We start from the raw sequence: 24916 nt of genomic DNA on the forward strand, positions 1-24916 counted from the left end.
CTGGCTTTGGAAGACTGTATGAACATCATAGTCCTGATAGTCTCATAATCCTGATAGATGACAGTTTATAGAATCCTGCTGGGATTCTACATTCATTGATTGAATGAATGATTAGAGAATGAATTTATGGACAAATATACAAATTAATGGGTGGAATCCCCATATAGAACCTTCAGATCACCTTGTACAGGCAGAGAATGGGAAAATGCCACTCATCATTATACAAGCCTATAAAAGAAGCTAGATAACTTCAAGGAATGACGATCCTGGGAAGGTAGCTCCAACCACTAACCACAGCAGGCCACAGGTGGCCCTTTCATGTATGTGAGCCATAGGGAAAGTATAAGAACATTACATTCATCGCAGCATGTGCCAGGCAGCATGCTAAGCACTTGAACAAATCTAATTTTCTCAACAACCTCCCCATTTGGGGGAAGAGTACTCTACCCAGTTATAGATGGGAATAGAAACTCAGAAAGGTAAATATACTGCTCTAGATCACACAGTTAATATGTCAGCAGAACTGGGCTTTTGCACACAAGGACATGTAAGTCCAACTCCCAAGCTCTTCAGATTATACCATGCTGACTCAGGAAGAAATTAAAGCCTATGAACAAGCAAATGATTGATTTACCCTTTTTCTACAAAAGTTTCCATGCAGACACATACAATTGTATTAGGTTAATGCAAAAATAAACATTGTTGGTCCATCCCCATTCTTGCGGGAAACAAATGGTTTCTCCTCAGAATAATATAAAATCATATGCCTACTTGAAACATTCTTAGATACCCCATGATTTCTCAAGATACCTTTTAGTAGATTGGGTGATTTTCAGACATTAATTTACAGGTGACAAATTTTCCTAGGGTGATAAAACTAATTAGTGTGGATGTTTCAAATATTTTGAGAGGAAAGTCTATTTAGTGTGAAACAATCTATTTTCTTTGATAGCTCTTCAAGAGCCAAGAATTTTGTCCTAGTGGTTTTGTGGGGTTTTTTTCCCCTAACTCTCCTTTCCTTTCCTTTTCCCTTCTGATCTTCTCCCCTGTAAAGCAAGTGTGCAAACTCACATGCCTGGGGCAGTCACGGATACTCGCAGTACCAAAAATGTACCCATTCCAGTGGAAAAGGTGAAAAGGGTTTTAAAATTGAGCAAGGACAGGTTGAATGCCATGTAATTTAAACCAAAGCCAGCAACTCCTCACATGGTCATTGTTGAGGTTTGTGTGATGTAAGTACTGATGTCTGAATCCCAACACAAAGATTCTGCTTCAATAGTCTGGGCTCAGGCCCAAAAATCAGCCTGTTAAATAAGCATCCCAGGTGACTCAGATGCAAGGTGGCCCTTGGATCACACCTGGAGAAACACTGAGGTAGCGAAGTCCTTCGTGGTACAGATAAAGAGGTTGTGTAAAGGTTAAGTGGATTGCCCAAAGTCAATCCAACTAGTAAGCGGCAAATCTGGAATTAGAATACAGCTAACGCCTTTGCAACTACGCTACATCACATTTTTTACTTAGCATTCCGCACTTTTTTTTTTTTTTTAATTTGGGTCACTGCTCTATAAGCAGCAGCTGCAAAAACATTCATAGCTTACATTTGTGTGGCACTTCCTATAAAAAGAGCTCTCACATTCATTATCCAATATGATCCTCACAAAAATATATTTTCTGTATTTGGCAGATGAAGGGGCTGAAATTCAGAGAGATTAAGATTCTTGCTCAAAATTATACTCAATTTGGGACAAAGTAGGACTTAATGAGTCCTGATAACTAGTAAGCACTCAAATGTTAAACATTATTATATTTTCTTTTTAGAAACTCTCAAAACTAAAAATATTGACCTAGGAAAAGTTAAGAAAAGTAGGAAAATTGAAAACAAAACTGAAAACAGCCAAACCGCACGCAACAAAGTTTAATACATATTAGAACTTCAAAAATGAATCAAATCTTTTTATAAAATTTAGCTGTAAAATGGGGCCAAGGAAAAGTAAATGTGAGAGGAAAAATAACTCACAATAATAGATAGATGCAGTAACTAAAGTTACTGCAATTTGATATGTTAAAAAACTAGAAAAGTAAATGTGAGAGGAAAAATAACTCACAATAATAGATAGATGCAGTAACTAAAGTTACTGCAATTTGATATGTTAAAAAACTAGAAAAGTAAATGTGAGAGGAAAAATAACTCACAATAATAGATAGATATGTTAAAAAACTAATCAATAAGCCTTCATTGTGTAACTTACACACAAAGATTTTATTGTTATGAAAATTTTAGCTGTATCTGAAAATTGTGGCAAACTAGAAATATTTTAACTGTGCTATATGTTGAAGGGATTAAAGTGAATAAATAATATGCACTCTAGAAATGTCTTCTCAATAAAAATCAATGTTACTGTAATTCTGATTTAAATATCCATATTTATAAAGATACTACAAAAATGTCCTTGAAGTCTAATCAAAACAATGGGTCAAAATGTCCCATGATCTCAATAAGCTTCCTAGTAATAAAGTTATATCTGTTACTATTAAAGTTATAAATCGGTAACTGTAGAAGGAAAATACATTGAACATGTAATATTTTATAATTTAATGGTAGTAAATCAGTTATGTAATATAGATACAGCAATACATAGAAATGAATACTTTTTGTTTCTGCTTCTAATTTTAATGCTTTTTAAATTTACAAATGCTTTCAGACAGATTTCTTGCCTTAAAAGTATTAATACTAATTTAGATTGAACTAAAGCATTATGAAATTCCACTAAGGAATTCTATTAATGTTACTATCTCACTATGCTATATAATAACATAAACTACTGTTAGAATTACTCAAATTTTGTTTCTATAGCATGCTCTTCCACTCTAAATAAGTAGTTCTCATGTACTGGTAATCTAGAGTATATGTATGATGCCTTAGAAATAGTGTTTTTAATTAAAACATCTTCACTTTTCTTCTAGAACATTAGAATTTGCCAAAATAAACAAAGCCAGTGCTCTAATCTCTACCATCTGATCGTTTTATACACACACACACACACACACACATATATATACACACACACTTTTTAAAGAATGTCTAAATACAGCCTCTTTTGCTTTAGTTCAGAAACTGACTGATTCCAGCTCCTCAATTTATAGCTTGGCCTTTCCTCTCAGACTGGACCAATATACAAAGGAGTACCACGTGCTTGGCAAGGTTAGCAAACCCAGTCTCTTCAGCATAAAATGGTGAATCACTTGCTGGCTACAGCAAAAGCTTCTTGACTGTTCAATTCATCCATCTTTTCTGCATGTTCTTTAAGGCTAGGCTCCTAAGTGACTACCTTCTCTCTCTCCCAAGAGAAAGGAAAATAACTTGAGTGAATGAGTTCATGCCTGCAATATAAATATGGGAAGCTTTTTGAAGCACAGAAATACCTGTTTAGAATGAACTCATGGAAAACCCAACTTAAAATGCAGTGTTCTTTGTGTCAACAAAAGTCTACTTGGGCAGAATAAATAAGTGAAGCCATGAATTTCCAGTCTCCCAATGCCAGATTAAATCCCATTTCTTCAAAAAGACCCTGTTATTGCTGTGTCACCCTATTAGAACTTCATATTTGCTTTGGATCATTATAATAACTCCTCTATGGGTGCAGGAGCCCTGCCAGGGTTTAAGTAAAGCCATGACCACATTCAGTCTAGACACTATCATCTTCACTAAAATACATGAATAGAAAGTAACTTCTCAGAGGCATAGGCTCTAGTTAGGCCTCAAAGAAAAAAATATCAAAGGTACCAACAGAAGAAAAAAATTGTTTATATGAAAAAACAAATTTCATTAAAATGCTTTTTTCAAAGAGCATGACAAAGACTATGTAACAGAAGGGAAAAATTCAATTTTGACATAGAAGTATACAACATTACCTGTTCATAAGCAAACAAAATTTCTGAGAAACAAATACATGATTCTATAACCTGAATACAATCCTTTATTTCAAGGCAACTCAAAATAAAACGCAGAAATAGTAAATAAGTGAAACTTCTTGTGTAGTTAAATTGAACTCCAGGATAATATGGAAGCCTGTAAGACAAAGGAGAAAATCCATGTAACATAGAATTAATTGCTATCCAAAATGCTGTATTTCCCAGTCAATAGTGTGTGTGTGTGTGTGTGTGTGTGTGTGTGTGTGTGTTATAGTTGCCAGATAAAACACAAGATACCCAGTTAAATTTTAATTTCAAATAAAGAAGTATTGTGTTTCTTTTGTTTTTAGTATAAGTATAGCCCATGCAATTATTTTTATTGGCTGAATTCGGCAATTCATGTGTGTGCCTCCTATGTTCATTCTCATTTTTTCAATCTGTATCAGGAAATCAGAAATGATGCTTCGAGTTGCAAAGAATGTAAACCCCTGAAAATAGAACTATACATTTCTAGATGAAACAGCTGCTTGTGAATTCTACTGCTGTAACAATAACAAAAAACACCTGAAGACATTCTGAAACCTCAACCAGGCCATTACAGACTGTAAAATACCATAGAAAATTATATTCCCATTATGCTTCAGGTATAGGTGTCAACTTCTCCTGGCAATGATCTTTCAGATCCTGAAACACATACATGTCACTGTCAATCCCTTCTTCTCCATAGGATGTTATTCTGACATATAGAAATGAATCCCTTTCCGCCGGACGCGGTGGCTCACACCTGTAATCCCAGCACTGTGGGAGGTCAAGGCGGGCGGATCACCTGAGGTTGGGAGTTTGAGACTACCATGACCAAAATGGAGAAACCCTATCTCTACTAAAAATACAAAAAATTAGCTGGGTGTAGTAGCCTGTAATCCCACCTGCTTGGGAGACTGAGGCAGGAAAATCGCTTGAACCCAGGAGGTGGAGGTTGCGGTGAGCCGGAGATCACGCCATTGTACTACAGCCTGGGCAACAAGAGCAAAACTCTGTCTCAAAAAAAAAAAAAAAAAGAAAAAGAAAAAAGAAAAAAAAAAGAAATGAATCCCTTTCCTTATAAGTCAGTAACCATTCAAAACCCATTTACTTCATAACCAGTTTGATGATGTCAAACTGCTATCTCTAGTCAATTTAAAAAGTGAATATTGGACTGGGCTCGGTGGCTTACACCTGTAATCCCAGTACTTTGGGAGGTCAAGGTGGGCACATCACCTGAGGTTGGGAGTTTGAGACCAGCCTGACCAACATAGAGAAACCCCGTCTCTACTAAAAATACAAAATCAGCTTGGTGTGATGGCACATGCCTATAGTCCCAGCTACTCGGGAGGCTGAGGCAGGAGAATTGCTTGAACCCGGGAGGTGGAGGTTGCGGTGAGCCAAGATCGCATCACTGCACTCCAGCCTGGGCAACAAGAGCGAAATTCCATCTCAAAAAAAAAAAAAAAAAAAAAGTAAATATTATGCCAGTGCAAAATGCAGCCAAAAAGTTATAAGTAAATATTGCCTGACAATTCTGGAAGCTTCCCTTTCCACTCTAAGGATTTATACAAGATGTACATGCCTAACAAGGGTTATTGTCATAGCTAAGTGACATACTAATTACAATATAAGAAAGGTAATTAAATATTTCATTCAATTCAGGGTATAAAGAATATCTAATAGAAATAATTCCTTTGCCTAGGCTTACTTGGAAAACTTCTATACACCATCTAAGATGAAATTCCAACATCAATTTCATCTCGAAGTCTTTTCCAGACACTGCCAGGTGAAATACAGCATTCATATAGCACTTTGCCTATTTTATCATATTATATTGTATTTATTTACCATATTATATTGCACTTATTTAAATTATATGTCATCTACTATGATGAGAGCTTCTTGAAAGCAGGATACATATTTTTGTTGATCTTTGCAGTCATCCTCATTAACAGAGGGTCCAGAAGACTTCAATGCATGTTTGCTGACAAAGTAAACTATTATCAACAAGTTTGCACTGGAACTTAGCCTTAAAAAAAGTCCTGAGAGGCAGGAGTTATAGCTGCTTCATTTCAATGACCTTATGGCAAATATCCCTTTGAATGGGACCCATTATTAAACCTCATTGAATTTTCGGATACCTGGATATATTATTATTGTAACTAGGCAACCTGTAAAACTCCCAATCCAAAACAAGAGGTATATTTCATGTAGTCATTCAACAAATAACTAGAATGCCAGGCCCTATTCTAGGTGCTGGGAAGTAGGATTAAAGCCCCAGCATCATAGAACAGCCATGATGATTCTTCACAGAGATTCATGAGGTAGCAGTGAGAGATTAGGAGTTATTAATAAATATCATTTTCTTCCTAAGTAAATGATGATGAATTCCAGACTAAAGGATTCATAGGTGGTCACACTGTGAAGTTAGGACTGGCTAGAGAACAGCAATCAAGTCTCATGACCCCAACCATTTGCCATTTCTTCTATACATGCCAGACATGGCCCTTCACTGCTGATCAAAAGGAAACAGAATAACAGAATGGTACCCTAGATCAGGGGTTCGAAACCCCCAGGTCAAGGACCAGTACCGGTCCATGGCCTGTTAGGAATCGGGCCGCACAGCAGGAGGTAAGCAGCAGATGAGCAAGTATTACTGCTTGAGCTCTGCCTCCTGTCAGATCAGTGGTGGCATTCGATTCTCATAGGAGTGTGAACCCTATTGTGATTTGCAGATGTGAGGGATCTAGACTGCGTGCTTCTTATGAGAATCTAACTAATGCCTGACAATCTGAGGTGGAACATTTTCATCCCAAAACCATCCCCCCTCCTCCAATCCATCTGTGGAAAAACTGTCTTCCATGAAACTGATCCCTGGGGCCAAAAAGGTTGGGGATCACTGCCCTAGATGATACCTGGGCTTTCAGCTGTGCCTTAAGTACTGCAGATCCATCTGAAGGAGCTCATGACTTTCTTATATTGACAAAGTGGCCTGTTCCATTCCAAAGTTCTTTTTAATAGTCAATGCCATTTATCTCTGAAGAGTTAGCAGGTCAAAACTATTAGCATTTCCTGTGATGCTAACAGGATTTTTCATACACAAGGCTGAGGCTCAACGAGTAGGGTGTAGGCAAAGCTGCAGTAAAAGCAAAGGCCATTCATTCGGGATAAAAATTTGCAGAGTATAATTCGAGCCAACAGCTGCCAGAACACAATAGTAATTTCATACTACGTCATAGAAATGAAGCACCCTCTCAAACATCAAATTATATGTGGACTTGGTGTGTAGGTAGATGTGAATGGATGTGGTTGTGTCAAAAAAAAAAAAAAAAAAAAGAGAAAGAAAAAGAAGGGGAATGCTCATGAGGACACAACCTAAGAGTAATAATACTTGCTACCATTAAGTGTTTTCTGTAAGCCACATGTATGTGCTTTACATAAATCAGTTCATCTAATGCTCACAACCACTTAAGGAAGGTCCTACGATTCTTACTTTATTAATTCTGAAACCAAGACTCAGAGAGGTTAAGTCAGTTATTCGGGATTATGGAACTCGTCAGCGAGGAGCCAGGATTTGAACTTCAAACTCTGGCCTATCTTACTGCAAATTTAAACTCTCAACCCCTAGGCAATAGTGATTCTCAGTGGTCACCACACTTCATTTAAGAAATCTTTGCATCATTTATTACCTTTAACGACAAGGAAAAGTAAATGACTTTCCAACATTCATATTTGGATGAACAAGAGTCTCGGCCAGACAAGGCCTGAATCACTCAACAGACCTAAAATAAGAGCTTCATGTTCTGGTTCCTCTGTCCACACTTCAAAAGGAACTCTGTTAGGTTCACGCGGTATTTTTGGTTTCTGTTTCTGTTTAAACGTTTCTTCTGAGAAAAAATATTTGAATGGAGATGGGCAACAAAAGGGTATAAAGAACTGGTGTTTGAAAGTTGTTTTCTGTTTTGACCCAAGCCCAGGGTGTGGGGTCTGGGAAGCACTGTGGGACTTTTGCAAGGACTGTCTCCTGGCCACCACCCATGCCTAGCGGCTGGCCAAACAATGGAGGCTCTCATGGATATTCTCTCAGGTTCTTCCTCAAAGAGGCCTTTACAGGGATGCCACTGGGACCTGAGGAGACTTGGGGTAGCTTTAGTTCCTCTTCAGAGTAACAGAATGTGTAGCTGGTCACCTGTGGCCAGGGAATAAGAGACTCTGTGTCCACTCCCTGCCCCCAGCAACAGGACCAATTGGGAAGTCTTCCCTTCCTGCCACATGGCAATCCACAGGAAAGTAAAGCCCCCAGATTCATCTCTTTGAGAGGATCCTTTATACACTCACCACTCCCTTTAATGGGGGATAGTGCATCTAAACGCTTAATATTAGAGAAGGTAATGGCTGGTCCGAGTGCAGGGAGGTGTACAACTAATTGATCATAACCAATTACAGATTTCTTTGTTCTTTCTCCACTCCCACTATTCTACTTGACTAGCCTTAAAAAATTAAAAAGAAGGTGGGATGCACCGTTTATACAAAGAAGAATCATAGTCTCTTATGTTTGTCCTAATCCCCTTTCAAGTTTTCCTCTAGAAAGCTCTACATGGTTGATCCACAGTAGTTACTGTCCTTATAATTTTATTTATAGAATAGAGTCCTAAGAAATCTTGGAAATCAAATTGGTCAACTTCATCCTACAGAAAAAATTAACACACAGGGAAAGTAACTTGCCCAGAATCATCCAGAGAGTTCTTGTCAAAGAGTAGATTCCAGAGGTGCCCTGACTTACTGAATATAAGTGAACACACACACAAACACACACACACACACACACACAGAGACAGAGAGAGAGGAGAGAGATAGCACAAACTTAATATAAAAACCAAGTGGAATGAAAAATAGTAATGCTGTTGTCAAGAAAGCTAACAGGATGTTAATATATGTGAAAAGCTAATAATGTACAAGCAATTCGGTTTCAATGACTTTTTTCAAGGTTTCATTAGGGAGGGAGATTACCAATTGGTTATAAGAAGACCTATTCAAGGAAACTCTTTCTGTGAGAACCAGTTACCTTCACAGCCACAATGTTTACACCTAATCCTGGCTAGCCACATAAACACACGGCTGAAGTTCCCAAAAAAGATGAAGATGGAAAGTGTGGATGGGAGTGAACAAGGCAGGGGCAGTAAAAACAGCACCTTAGTGGAAGTCAGGAAACCTGGATCCTGCCTTGGATCATGAGCTAACTAAGACCTGAAGTTCTCAATTAACCTGGGGGTCTCAGTCTCCTCATCTGTAAGATGTAGGAGTTGAATGATGTAATTTTTAGGGATCCTTTCAAGTTCTAAGAATTCTAAATCTGGACCGACTCCAGCCAAAAAAAGAAAAAAAAAAAGCTTTACCAATTATACACAGTAATACAAGTCCAGTGTTGAAAGCTGCATTTGGAAAAGCTGAAAGAGAATCTAGAAAAAATATTGGCTGGGCATGGTGGCTCACACCTGTAATCTCAACACTTTGGGAGGCTGAGGTGGGCAGATCACTTGAGCTCACGAGTTCAAGACCAGCCTGGGTAACAGGGTGAAACCCCGTCTCTAAAACAAAAAAAGAACAAACAGAGCAGAGCCTCAGAGGAGGTTGAACATACATCCTAGGTTGCCCTAAACAGTCTTGATTTATTCCTGTTATCCCAGATTCCCAACAGTTAGTGCCTGTTTTTGCTCCCAAAAGCGTGTTTGGATGATACATTATGTGAGGATGCTGCCTATAAGGAATTGGTGTTCATTTGATCTTGGGGGACCCTTCACCATCTCCCATCTCCCACAGACAGAAGCTCAAATTTCTTAGTATGTTACAAAGGTTTTGACCCTCTTGTCAAAACTCCATCCGGCATATCCACTAGATGCTAATCACACCTGACTACTTTCAGTTCCTCAAAGGTGATCATCATTGCTCATGAACTGGTCACCTTCTCCTCCACCCAGTGCTACAGTAAGGCAAGCTCCTCTACATCCAGCAAGACCCAGCTCAAGATTGCCTCCTCTGGGAGCCCCTCCCATCCCTCTACTCGTCATCACTCGCTGCCCATACCTCTACTAGCACATGAACCCGAGTGCTTTGCAACTCTTTTTAGTCTCCTCTACTACAGCATAAGCTCTGTAAAGAATTTTTTCTTTTATCCCTTAGCACACAATTAGCACTCAACAACATGTTTATTGAAGTAAACTGAAAAGAGAAGCACATATAGATTTGCTAACAGGATACTAGCCAAATTAAATCTTTCATCAGAGTGAACAAGAAAACAATGGTCTTAAACTTATCTGACTCCCGCCACTTTCGTCACCACTGGTGACAGTCACCATGGTATGTGAAGAGTCAGTGTCCTGTGGTCAAAAGGCATGGTCTACAAGAATCTGAAAGCTGATTTCCAGTTCTGCCACTTACCAAAATAATGATCTTAAACAAGTTATTTATCCTATCCTAATTCAGTTCCCTCAACGTAAAATGAAGAAAATGTAACTCCTTGATGTAAGATTATAAACAACACAGGAAGAGTAGGGCTGCGTACTGACCCTAGCACAGAGTATGTAAGACATAAGGAGTAATTTGATTTCCATGGTGATAGTTTCCAACCAGAACAGATCAAACTAGAAAAACAGTGTCTCCCTCTTCTTCTCCAAAGAAGTAAGTCACACCTGGATTCATTTTACTTTATGTCTCTCCCCAGGACTCAGATGTAAAAACCTCCACATCTTAACCATGATTTTCTCTCTTCAAATTCTGGATTTCCTCCTTTCTAAGTTTCTCAGACAGAAGTGTCATCACAAAGAATACAGCCAGAAAGGAAAGGACTTATAATTCAAGACACGCTGTGGTCAAATAAGGAAGAACATCTTGACTGCCACTCTGACTCAATAGTGGAACCGACTCAGAAGGAATTCTTGGTAAAATGTCAAGTAGGGAGACTTCAAGCCTAGGGGTATAACATGACTTCATGCTAGGGCAATGAACCTTAAAGTTAACTATACCTTGAACAAAATCCTCCCTCAATCAGAAGCCATCAGTTAGTGCTAATGCAATACCAAACAGTGGAAAAGGGTGGATGAAATGAGAGTCATCAGAGGCAAAAGGAAGAAAAGATTGCTCCCTTTAAAGCTTTCTCTGCCCAGGCAGCAAAGCTAGGCAGTTTCAACAGAAACAAATGAGATCACAGTGTTTCAATTTAATAGCACATTGCTGGCCGTTCAAATGTTATAACTAAATACAGCATGTGCTGCTAGTTGTTTTGATTAAAGGGAAGTAGAATAACATGGAGGAGAAAAACACTTGGGCTCTGAAACCCAAGTGCCCAACCTTGAATCCCAGCTCCTGACCTTGAATCCCTGTTCCTATACTTACTAGCTGTGTGGCTGTGGGAGAGTTACCTAACCTCTCCTTACCTCAGTTTTTATCATCTGGAAAATAAGGATAACAAACCAGTAACAGTACCTATACTCCATAGGGTTGTAATTTACAAATACAAATTTCTAAGGTAGCACCTGATTTATGCCAGATAAGTATTTCACAACCAAAAATAATTATTAAGATCCAGTACTCACTCAAAAGCAGCTTAATACAAGATCATGCTTAAAAATCAGCCATTGGTATTGCCCACCATTAATCTCAAAGATGCCTTTATTTTAATATAAGTTGACTCACAGGAAGTCAGTTGCTGACCAACAAATTCTTCTCTTGATCATGAAGACTGAATAGGTCTAAAACCCAGGGATCATTTTGATGAAGTTAAAATGGAAACTGAGTAATCATTCCCAGAATAAATGGAAGTAAAACAAACATATTATTTACTGAGCACCCATTGTAGCCAGGCATCTTCCAGGCTGTTGTATTTTAGAAGGCATGGAACATAAAGGTGTCACTAGGTTTGGCTCCCACATAGTTGAATAAAGTGGTATTTACTGTAATGAATTCACTATGGCTCTGGTCTTCAGTTTTGAAGGCACAGAAACTTGGTTTTGTCATCACATGCATTTCCTCGGCATTCATTGACTACTAGATAGCCATGGCAGGCAATGTGGCAATGTGGAGAAAACAGACAACAAATCATTACAATCTTGCCTGCTCTCACACACCTGGAAATCTGGCAGTGAAGAAAAATATTAAAAACCAAATGTGCACAAACTAAGGTAAAATAACCAGAATTATCAATGGACTAATTTACAAAGAGAAGAACTTCGAGTAGACCAGAATTCTTGTTCCTACTGAAGTGGGAGATCAGCAGGACTTGTTTTCACAACCCTGCTGATCAAAACAGGATGTAGCAAAGAAACCAACCCAAACCAGCAAGGACCAGGAATCATAATACATATGCATTAGACATTCCTACCAGCACCATGACGGTTTACAAATGCAATGGAAGTTAACCTTACATGGTTTCAAGAACTCCCCATCCCTTTTCTAGGAAGTTCATGAATAACCTGTTTAATTATATTTATCATTAAGAGTGGGCGCCCAGGCATGGTGGCTTATGCCTGCAATCCCAGGATTTTGGGAGACCAAGGCAGGAAGATCACTTGAACCCAGGAGCTCAAGACCAGCCTGGGCAACATGACAAAACCTCATCTCTAAAAAAAAAAGAAAAAAATCTGGGTAGCTGGGTATGGTGGTATGCACCTGTAGTCTCAGCTAATTGAGAGGCTGGGTGGGAGGACTGCTTGAGCCTAGGAGGTCCAGGCTACAATGAGCCAAGATCATGCAACTGCACTCCAGCCTGGGTGATACAGCAAGACCCTGTCTCAAAGAAAAAGAAAAAAGAATGGGTACAAATATAACTAGTCAGCAATCTATTAGTGCTGCTCTATGCTACCCTGCCTATGAGATAGCCCTGCTCTGCCTATGGAGCAGTCATTTTGCTGTACACTGTTACCCTAACAAACTCGCTTTCTTTCACTGTTGGCTCACTCTTGAATTCTTTCCTGGGCAGAGTCAAGAACTCTCCCAGGCTAAGCCCCAATTTTGGGGTTTGCCTACACTACGACAAGACCAACCCATGTCTCCCATGTTACCATGCCTATCTAAGGATGGACACTTACAATTCAAATAGGAGAGCACATTGTAGGAATGGCATTAGGCACCACGCCTTGAAAAACATCTGTAAAGATTGCAACTTCCCTATTCTAAGCTTTCCAACCACTCCCTGCCCACATCCTGCCCGTTCTCTGATTCTCACCACTTTTCTCAAAAAGGCTACGGTCCATTTAATTTCTGCTTCCCCTATCACAATCATATTCCCATCTTTCTTCACCAAATACCTTCACCTATCACTGTGATGGGGTTTTCCATGTTCTAAAACTTCTTCCATCCCACAGCTTTAGAAATCATGCTCTTTATTCCAGAGATGTCAACTGCATTCTATCTTTGTGAAGTATACTAGTTTAAATATTATTTCTGTTATTTTAAAGTTAGTAGTTGTATAGTGGTAGTAGTTGGGCATGAGAAAGAGGCATTTAGGGCAGATGTACACTGAAACACTAGCTCCTATAGCCTCAAAATTATTATTTCAACATGAAAAACAACCCAATGAGGCACAAAAGTATGTCAATCATTCAGTACTTTGCACACTGGAATACACAAGATATTATAGAAAGGTCAAAATTAAAACAAGAACTTGGCAAGTTAACAGTCCAAGTTCAGTAGTCATTTGCTGCTGGCAATTCTGTGAACTATGAGTAGCCCTTTTCGTAATAGAAAAAGTTCACGCATATAAAAAATGTCAACCAACATTTAGATCATCAGCAAATAAACATTTGAGTCAATACAGATAAAAAGTCTCATGTTATTTAATGTCTCATGTTTTATTTCATACAAAAATAGCATCCATGGTAAACGAAGATGTGTTTCATCCACATTATGGAAAATACGGCCTTGTGGCACAGGTGTGCTTAAGGTCCTGTTAATAAACATACAGAGAAACCATTTTTGTAGTTCTACTACTAATTTTCATTGGATGAAATAAGACAATCTCATATCTGAGGTGACGGGGTCCTCTGTGTTTCAGTTAGTGAGGCAGGCTTTTAGGTGTGTCAGTGATCCCAAGGCTTAGTTGCTATTCTCACAGGTCTACAAGACAGTCAACAATGAGTATAGCTGAAAATGATGTCTATGATGCATTCACCCTAACCAAAACAGACAAGACCTATGCATCAATCCGAATGCTACTTTATATAATGATCATTAGGACCCTGTCTCATTTCAGTGGCTAAAATTAAGGTCACTCCCAAAGTTTCAGAGGAGCCACATAATCCCATGTTACATTCACTCAAAAATGCTATACAAATTGGAGCACAGAGAATTATAGGAACTTCCCATTGAATTTCTGCGGGGAAAGAGGAGGTGATAAAATGGTTTTTTTTGTTTTTTTGTTTTGTTTTTTTTTTCAATTTCCATAGGGAAAGATGAAATGATAAAAGGTTTTCAAAAAAGATTTTTTAATGTGATCAAATGTTAACCTGAATACAGTCTATGGAGAATGTGTAATTCCATTGGGTAATTATTTTTAAAAATTCTCATTCTAAGCTCCAAAGGAAATGTCTGCATCTGTCCTTTTCATGGGTATACCTCCAGGAGCCAGAACATAGTAGGTGCTCTTTAACTACCTTCTACATACATAACTGAATAAATATGTTCCTCTTGATCACTACTATGAATTTTTCATCCAAGAAAAACAATGCTTATTTAAAAGCAGAAGGTATTTGACTCTACAAATCTTGCTCTTCACCTTGAAATATGGATTAACCTCCATTACTACAAATAGAAAATTAATAGAAAAGAAGGAAGTTTTCATGAAGATGACGGTCAGAGAATATCATTAATTCCAATCTGTTTTGTTCAGTAAATCTATACAAAACTTTGATATACTTACCTATAATGTAGTGGCAATTACAGAATAGACTAATAAAAATAACTATACATGGAAGCATATTCATATTCTATGAAAGCACTTTCTGTCTGAAAATACGTAATACAGAAACCACAATGCAAAAGTTTCACAATTTAGGCTGTAAGAAAAACAAAACGAGTTTGATTGGTATTTCTGGTATTTTCAATATTAGATAGCCAAACTCTTCAATGACATTTTTTACATCATCATCATTTATACTACACCACTGAGACCCATGTTTCCCTAACACTAATTCTATAATTTTAGAAAGACTCATAAGCTGACATTTAATATAAAGGTGCCTCATCCCCTTGTAATTCCTGCATATATACCTGGTGAATATTCATACTGTTGGTTACCTCTGTCACACAAAAAAATGTGGTTTATGTTAAGTCATTGAGAATCTATAAGGTAAGTTACAGTCAAGACAAAACTTACCAAGCACAATGACCACAGTCTTCAGAAGACTCATCATAGTATCCCGATTCCGCCGGGGTCCAGAACTATGCCGAGACATTCTCATAGTCCTCTGGCGAACATAGCCAAAGATGTGAGCATAGAGAACCACCATTACCACAAAGGTCACCAAGTTGAAAATGGCCCAGAAGACTAAGTAAGAGTCGCTGTACAGGGGTGCCATGTTGGAACAATTTTCAATATCACAGATACAGTTCCAGCCCACACTGGGTATAGCACCCATAACGATGGCCATAGTCCAGATGACCACAATGACCACCACTACCCGCCGGTTGCTCATCCGTGTGTGGAGCTGCATGCGGAAAACCGTAATGTGCCTCTCGATTGCAATAGCCAGTAAGTTGGCCACAGATGCCGTCAGGCTGGTGTCAATGAGGCCCTGACGAAGGAGCCATGTGCTAACAGTCAGCCTCCGAGTATTGGGCCCTGTGTTGAACATGAGATAGAAGTAGGCCAACCCAGCAAAGAAGTCTGCAGCAGCCAGATTAGCCATTAGGTAATAAATAGGAAAATGGAAGCGGCGGTTGACATAGATTGCCACCATGACCAGTAGGTTGGCCAACATGATGAAGATACAAACAGTGATTCCAAGTCCCATCACCAGCTTGCTGACTGTGTTCCATTCTGTGGCAAGATGCTTTCCACTTCGGTTATAAAAGAAGGCAATGGATTCGTTGTAGAAGCACTGTGGTTCATTCATGGCTGTGAACTAAAAGAAAAGGAGAAAAGATGATGAAAAAGAAGCCACAGGTCCAAATTTAAAGCTTATATAGACAACACAAGACTTCTATAGTACATGCAACAGAAAAACAAAAGCAAATAATTTGAACATTTGATCCTGCATACCATCTTGTGATTATGTTGAAACCCCAAGGTTTCTCACAATATTACTGTCCTCAAGATTAAAGGCAGTTGGAGTTAAATAAATGACAAGGTCTCTGTTTAGTGGTTTCACGTCATTGAAGTCTACTAGAAAAGCCACATGGCCAAGAAATCTTGCTCAAAATATATGAGACAGACAAAAATTTTGCAGAACATTGCAATTGGATATTTACCATAGTAAAATCTATTTGATCTGTTATTTAGGGAATCTGTAAACACAGTTGGTTTCTAGATAGGGTATCATTGCCCTATTATTCTCCATTTCTATTCTCACATAGTATGTTCCATGTGGGACAGACATTTTGTAATGCAGGTTCCCACAAGGACCATCATTCCGAATATTTCAAAGAAGTCACTGTGCATCAAAGGTTTTTTGCCCAAAGCCAGCATTTGCTGCTCAACATTCCTGTGGTCAGCACTGCCTACCCCCATAACTCCTTAACCTCAGAATAGGACTCGTCAACCAATCTATGACATTTCAGAATTTTTTTTCTTTTTGGAGGACCCAACGTAACCTCCAAAGAGTAGGTGGCCCTTTGACAATTCTCTACAAGTAAAATATACTTAGATTAGATGCAGCGTATTTTTTAAAGTATGGAGTGACAATGCTTTATAACATGTTTACTTATTCTTCAACATCATTGATAAGAATATATTTCCTTATTATTTATAATCTCACTTAAATCTAAAAAGGATTGAGACAGTGTAAAACAGAATAATATATATTTACTTACATATATCATAATATATAATAAATTGTAATTATATATAATAATATATTTAAACAAAATTAGAAAATAAGTAACAAAAGAGAAATTAGAAAATTGTACATCACATAGAGTAAGTCATTTTTCTTGAAGCTGTAAGCTTACCTGGGACCCTTAAAATTAAAAAATGTATCTTGAAGACAGTTCACATTCTACTATTTCATTTTTATTTTGCTTTGCATCTAATAAATTACCCAAAACATATGACACTTTTAACCACTATTTTTGATCAAATATTCTACTGAATATCCGTAGGTTGTACATAAATGTTTACCAAACACTGAAACTTCCAAGAACAATGTGAAACACTTAAGTGGTTAGTCTTCTGACTTACCCAGGCATCTAAAGTCTCTTTCCTTATCTAGACTTCAATAGCTTTTAGACTATGCTTCAAACATTATACTTAATACACTGTATAATTATTTATCTGTTTACTTGTCTGCTTCTTAAAGAGATCACAGTCCCAGGCACGGTAGCTTACACCTGTAATCCCAGCACTTTGGGAGGCCAAAGTGGGTGGATCACTTGAGGTCAGGAGTTCAAGACCAGCGTGGCCAACATGGTGAAACCCCCTCTCTACTAACATGGTGGTGGGCACCTGTAATCCCAGCTACTTGGGAGGCTGAAGCAGGAGAATCACTTGAACCCGGGAGGTGGAGGTTGCAGTGAGCCAAGATCATGCCACTGCACTCCAGCCTAAGTAACAAAGCAAGACCCTGACTCCACCGCAAAAAAACAAGACAAAGTTGATCAAGCTGTTTCCCCACTGGACATGTTTTTTTTTTTTTTTTTTTTTTTTTTTTTTTTTTTTGAGGCGGAGTCTCGCTCTGTCGCCCAGGCTGGAGTGCAGTGGCGCGATCTCGGCTCACTGCAAGCTCTGCCTCCCGGGTTCCCACCATTCTCCTGCCTCAGCCTCCCGAGTAGCTGGGACTACAGGCGCCGCCACCACGCCCGGCTAATTTTTTTTGTATTTTTAGTGGAGACGGGGTTTCATTGTGTTAGCCAGGATGGTCTCGATCTCCTGACCTCGTGATCCGCCCGTCTCGGCCTCCCAAAGTGCTGGGATTACAGGCTTGAGCCACCGCGCCCGGCCTGGACATGTTTTAATGGCTTATGAGTACACGTTAGATAAAAGTCTAAACTCTTCAATCATCTTATCAGACCTTACTTACCTGCCTCTCCAGCCTCAACTCAAGATATTAATGACTCCAAACTCTCAGGTTCAGCTCTATTTAATGTGTTGTGCTCTCTCTCTCAACTCTGGTTCTCAACAGTGAAAACACTGGTATCCTGTATCAGAATTACCTGAGAGTTTGTAAAACACTGATTGCTGACATACCCCGCAAGAACTTCTGATTCAGTAGATCTGAGGTAGGGTCCCAAGTAATCCCAAGGCTGCTGGTGCAAGGAATCACTGTAACATAATTGCTTAATCATTTGTTGATCCCCTCTACACTAGGCTATGAAACCCTATAAACGCAGAGATTCTAGCTTGCTTATATTCATTGTTGTATAGTATTCAACTGTTCTATGGACTACATGCTAAATACATATTGATTTCCTTAATAAATTAAAGATATTTCCAAAAATGTTTAAACTTTACAACTTTCCTTTCTGCAAAGGATATTTAAAACTTTGTCAAGACAAATATAAAAGTCTGTTCTTTTCATTAGTCTCTATAACCATTTACCTTCTCTGAATCAAGAAAGGTTTAAACCAAATATCAAGCATATATTATTTCACAGCATTCCAACTTCTGAACACCAAGTAGCAACAAAGTTAAGGAGAGATACAAGAAGCTTCTTAGCCCTTTCCACAGGGAAAAACTATAAAGTTAAGGATGGCAAAATTAAAAAGTATAAATTATCTCTTTAAGCCACAATGTACAAAGATGAGTAAAACTGACAGATTTTCTCTAATGGTAGAGAAAAGTGCCCTGTCTTGTGCCATTTCTTTTCTCTCAACAATTAACTGTAATGCCATAAAAACCATACATATTTAATGGCATAACTTAAATGATTTTTGAAACTCAGTTTTATCATTTGTGAAATGAGGAAATTGGACTAACTTATACATAAGTTCTATTTCAGATTTAAAATCCTATACTAAGAGGATTCTGGATAAGAACTCTGTATTTCATGAAAATTAGCAGCTAAATATTGAAAGAGTAGAAAATACACCAGGAATTAAAAATTGGGAGTGTATAATATGCTTCAGAAGAAGTGAGAGGAATTTCAGTTGGTTTTATGACAATAGAGGAATTAAAAGAGAGGAATTAAACCCCCTCTCTTATCGTCTGCAGAAAGCAACAGGTCGAAAGAATAAGCAGTGGAGACCCTGAAAGTACCTCCAATGGCAGTCAGAAGGGCAGTGTGAATGGGCTTTCCTACTTCTTCAGGAGCTGACAGACTTAGAAAACCCACATGGTTCAGAGAGAATCCAATCTAACTGCGATTGGACTATAAGCCAGTAAGATAGTCAGTGCTATAATGACAGAAAAACAATTATGGAACATAACGGGGAAAAATATAATCAAAGGAGGTGGCCACTCATCTCCCACCAAAGAAGAAATCACCTCCCACTGAAGCAGATGTATGGGAGGGGAAAAAAAAAAAAGAAGAGAGAGAAAGAGAAAAAGATTAAATGATGGGACATCTCTGATTTGTGTCCTCAATGTGTTTCGTTAATATAGTAACACTGAAAATAGAACAAGCCATTAGGAAGACAAAAGAAATCAGTAAAAACTTCACAAAAAGTTTTTTATTGCTACTTTAACAAATTGCTATAAATTTAGTGGCATAAATATACAAATTTATTATCTTACAGTCCTAGAGGTCAGAAGTCCAAAATAGGTCTCATGGGACTAAAATCACAGAGAGGGCAGGGCTGCGTTTCTTTCCAGAAGTTCTAGGGGAGAATCCATTTCCTTGTCTTTTCCAGCTTCTAGAGGCTGCCCACATGTCTTGGCTCATGGTCACCTGTCATCTTCAAAAGCTGGTAATGACTAGTCAGGTCTTCCTCACATGACTGACACTCAATCTTCTCTCTCACTCTTCCACATTCAATGACCCTTGTGATTACACTGAGCCCACCCAAAAATCTAGGAGAACCTCCCCATCTCAACATCTTTAACTGAAACATATCTGAAAAGTCCCTTTCTCTATGCAAGGTAGTAGTCACAGGTTCTGAGGATTAAGTAATGGATATCTTTGGAAGCCATCATTGTGCCTATCAGAACAAACTGAAAAACAATTTCTGAATTAAAAATGGCAATGCAGACAATGAAATGAAGTATAAAAATTACAGAAAACTGAAATGGCAGGTAGAAGACTTAAGAAATTCACCCAACACTCAGAAAAGAGTCAGAGATGGCAGGAACAAAAGAAAAGAAGGCACATATAGGAATAAAATTCAAGATGCACCAGGAATCCAAGGAAGATCAGAAGGAACCTGAAGAAACACAGCTCCAAACAGAAGACAAGTTATTGCCTGAAAAGAAAGGTCTCAGATTACTGATTTAAACTTATATAGATTACAAAACAAAGTTAATTAAAAGCAACTAAAACGTAGGCATATCTTGATGAGATTTTGGGATCTCAATGGTAAAGAAAAATTGTAAGAGTTTAGAGAAAAAATAAATAACAAGTCAAATATCTAAAGAGAGAGAAAATCAGAATTTCAAAAACCAGATCCATTATGCAGAGAAATTTCTTGAGATACACAGCCAACTACACTGATGTTTTCATATGAGGACAACAAAGAACAGTCACAGAAATGTAAGTATTCAGAAAGAATGGCATCTACATTTCCTTCATAGAGAAAGTATATATACTATTTAGCTCATGAGAAAAGAAAAAAACAAATACACACATACAGTAAATACAAGACCCTGGCAGCAAGCATTAAAACCCACAGAACATGATTCTTAATAATTGTTCTTCATAGGGTTATAAAACTTAAAGCAAATACCAAAAATAATTATTGAAAGAAGCTATACCTATTAATAAAATAGCAATTTAATAATAATCTGGGATTAAAATTACTTACTGTGTAGATAAAAACTTGAAATGGGGAAGCAGAATGTAAACATATTAATTTTATCTTATTACTCAGGTAAAAATGAGACGATTTAAATTGTGACAAGTTTTCAAAAATAAATTTAAATATGCTGATTCAAAAACCACTGAATTGAATAATTATTACACTAAAGCAGAATGACAACTTTTCGTATTATTGGAGAAAAACAGAGTGCAAAATAGGAGGAATGCATAAGCAATATACAGAATGACAATTTTGCAAAATTTACATAGGTGAGATTATAGATGATTTTTTCATCTTTAGAAAGTAGCTCATATTTATTGCAAGAAATTTTGGGAAAAACAAAAATACATCATACAAAGTTCAATAAGTACTTTTCTAAAAAGTTCATTATGAAATCCAAATCACTATAATTAGAAACTTCTCTGTAATAAGAAGTTGTAGAATTTTACCCTGCCCAAGCAACAAAAACATTAAATAAGATAGCATTATTCCCAAATTAAGTTGTCCTCAAAACTGAAAAGAGAAGTTCATATTCATGGCCTTTTCTCATCCACCAATTATTTTATCTTAAGATGAGAGGGTTCAAAGGAAGTGATCTCGCTGGCTGCTCTGTACAGTAGATGTTCCAAATCTCAGAAATTTACCTCACCTTATTGTGTGATCTCAAAATAAGTTATAACAAATCTGCCAAGCCTAAGCTCTAAAGCGTCACATATGGTGTTCACCTTCACCATGCACTTCATTCATCCATGTACACATTCATGAACTTTAATAGGATACCAAGTTGGGCATGGCACTGCATTATGCCTTCTAGGGGTACGACTAATGCACCCAAGTGCCTGCCATGGAGCCACTCATAGTACATCTGATGTGTTCTTTCATCTCTTGAAAGACAATTACATACACATTAGCCAAGAGGAAAAAGGAACAGTTGGCATAAACTCACATACTAGTAATTACATCAATGTGGTTTAGTATTTAGATATGAATGTAAATATGTACTCTACTGAGATACTCTAAGGGAGACTGTAATCTCTGCTGATAAAGAACTAGTAATAAGATATAAATCAAAAAAACTTACTTCCTCCACTTCCATTAAAATACAGTAGAGTGAGGCAAGGCGGGTGCCTGATTTGCAGCTTTGGTTAAGCATTCTCATGTTCAACCAGCTAATTTGTTTTTCAGTACGTTCCACAACTGTTCTGAATCTCAGTTGTCTCATTTGTAAATTAAGGTAAGGATGACCTCTAAGACTTTTTATATTCTTATTCTTAAATTCAAAATAATCAGGCCTATTTTCTTTCTCCAAAAAAGATTAGAAAAGAGACAGCATAGAATTTAATTAAATTCCATTAAGTCTCTATTAACAAGAAAAAAGTCCTCGCCCTTCTTAGAGCTTCAAATTGGACATTTTCAAAAGTGAGGTGTTTTGTCACAAGAACTAGAAAATGGGCCACAAAACAATACTGAGATCCACTAAAAATGATTTTAAACTAGAATACTTAAAATTGCTGAAGAATATGCAACTAGTAAATTTTAGGAGGTTTATCTGAAAAAATACATAAAATGCTACTTCTTATAAAATAATAATGTATATCAATGTGATATACACATAGGCAAAAAGAAACTGTGGAACACATAAATTGTAAGTTAATAAAAGCACTTTTTATCTATTATAGCCCATTTTCTACCATGCTGAGAAAAGGAACACATCATCGTACTTGCCAGATTTCCGAAGAGAATTCTGTGTCAGTCCTAAGAGGAAGGAATGGAAAATTCACTAAAAACACTAAGATGTACTGGATAAAGCATAATAAATAGTCCTTAGATGCACTGCTAAGCTAAGAGGGAACTTAAACCAAGGTGAAAGGCTGTCCAGGCAGCAGACTGTCAGAGATCATGGGGACAGGGCTTTAATACTACTGGGAAACAAGATAAGCCCTTGGGCTTGACTGAGGCAGTCAGTTGGAATTAAGACCCACCCATCAAGCTAGCAGCCTCAAAGATCTTCATATCAGTAAGTGTGTATATCAGAAAAAAAAAAGATATCCCTACTTGCATTGGGAAGAACAAGGAAGTTTTGTCGAGCTCAGGCTCCAGGTTGGAAAATAAATAAATAAAGAGTCCCTTAAGAAATCATGACTCTAGTCCCATAAATCATACAAGGCTGGGATTTGAAGTTAGACTACGTCAAGCCTGAGAACCCCCAGGAGAAAAAATTAACACAAACCAAGGTCCCGAGTTTGGGATATCCCCATGCTCCTCCCACTCACCGCCTAATACTAGCGAACACCAAACTTCTCTGGAGGAGGAGACCTCAACACAGTCACATGGGATTCTCTCAAACCAGCCCCACTGAATATAAACTCATCTTTCAAAAGTGAAAAAACACAGGAGGATGCCACATGTGAGAATCCCCAGAACAGTCCACAGCAGGATTAGACCAAAGAATGTCAGATAATAAATGATTAAAGACAAAACTGAACTAACTGCATTCTCCCTTTTCCACTTCTATTGCTTCAACAGTTATACACTGTTTCTATTCCTTAATGCTTAGTCTTAATATTCTAACATGCACACTTGACAAGAAGTCTGAAGGTAATCCTCTTCCCTTGATACGTTTTCTCTCCACTGCCTCCACTCCCATCTTACATGTTACTGTGGCTCAACATTCGACTTCCGTTTGTTCTGAAGCCTACCTAAAATTACTTGCTATTATTTATTTTCAAAGTTTATTTGGTTACCCCATAAGAAGCCAGTAGAATTATGTTACAAGAACAAACAAGGAGAGTAAGAACAAGATAAATGATGAGTTAATCTAATTTAAGACCATAAATGAGAGTTTCTAAATAAAATGCAAGTAAATAAAACATGCATCTTCAAGATACACACACACACACACACACACACACACACGATAGGGTGAGTGTATGTATAACTAAATGGGTTGTGTGTATGTATATATATTTCTTATGACCAAATAGGGTTTATTCCAGAATGCAAAGATGATTTAACATTTAAAAATTTGGTTACATAATTAACCACTTTAACAAATTCAAAGAGAGAAAACAAGCCAATGATCATCTCAAAAGACATGGAAAATGTGCTTGGTAATTTTTAATACACTTTCATGATATTTTGACAATCTACAATTAGAAGACAATTAATTTCCCTAACTTATTGAAAGGTAGCTATCAAATATGTACACCAATTGTCATATTTAAGCATTCGCTTTCAAAACATTCATATCATATTTAAATACGACATTCATGTCATATTTAAGCATTCACTTTCAAACAGAAACAAGGACAGGTTCAACATTAGACAGATCAACGAGACAGAAAGTTAACAAGGATATCCAGGAATTGAACTCATCTCTGCAGCAAGCAGACCTAATAGACATCTATAGAACTCTCCACCCCAAATCAACAGAATATACATTCTTCTCAGCACCACATCACACTGATTCCAAAATTGACCACATAATTGGAAGTAAAGCACTCCTCAGCATATGTACAAGAACAGAAATTATAACAAACTGTCTCTCAGACCACAGTGCAATCAAACTAGAACTCAGGACTAAGAAACTCAATCAAAACCACTCAACTACATGGAAACTGAACAACCTGCTCCTGAATGACTACTGGGTACATAACGAAATGAAGGCAGAAATAAAGATGTTCTTTGAAACCAATGAGAACAAAGATACAACATACCAGAATCTCTGGGGCACATTTAAAGCAGTGTGTAGAGGGAAATTTATAGCACTAAATGCCCACAAGAGAAAGCAGGAAAGATCTAAAATTGACACTCTAACATCACAATTAAAAGAACTAGAGAAGCAAGACCAACCACATTAAAAGCTAGCAGAAGGCAAGAAATA

The 24916-nt window shown here is 37.6% G+C and overlaps 1 protein-coding gene across 7 annotated transcripts in view; it reads right to left on the reverse strand.

Moving 5' to 3' along the window:
• The window catches only part of LOC105481062 (lysophosphatidic acid receptor 1), a 170417-nt gene that overhangs the window by 52608 nt on the left and 92893 nt on the right, over positions 1 to 24916 (reverse strand). For all 7 annotated transcript variants that reach the window (XM_011740347.2, XM_011740346.2, XM_011740345.3 and 4 more), the window contains one exon: positions 15305 to 16052. In XM_011740347.2, the coding sequence (XP_011738649.2) occupies positions 15305 to 16052 (748 nt within the window). The remainder of the gene's footprint in view (positions 1 to 15304; positions 16053 to 24916) is intronic.

The sequence above is a fragment of the Macaca nemestrina genome, chromosome 14, assembly GCF_043159975.1.
Source record: "Macaca nemestrina isolate mMacNem1 chromosome 14, mMacNem.hap1, whole genome shotgun sequence".
NCBI classification, from domain to species: domain Eukaryota; kingdom Metazoa; phylum Chordata; class Mammalia; order Primates; family Cercopithecidae; genus Macaca; species Macaca nemestrina.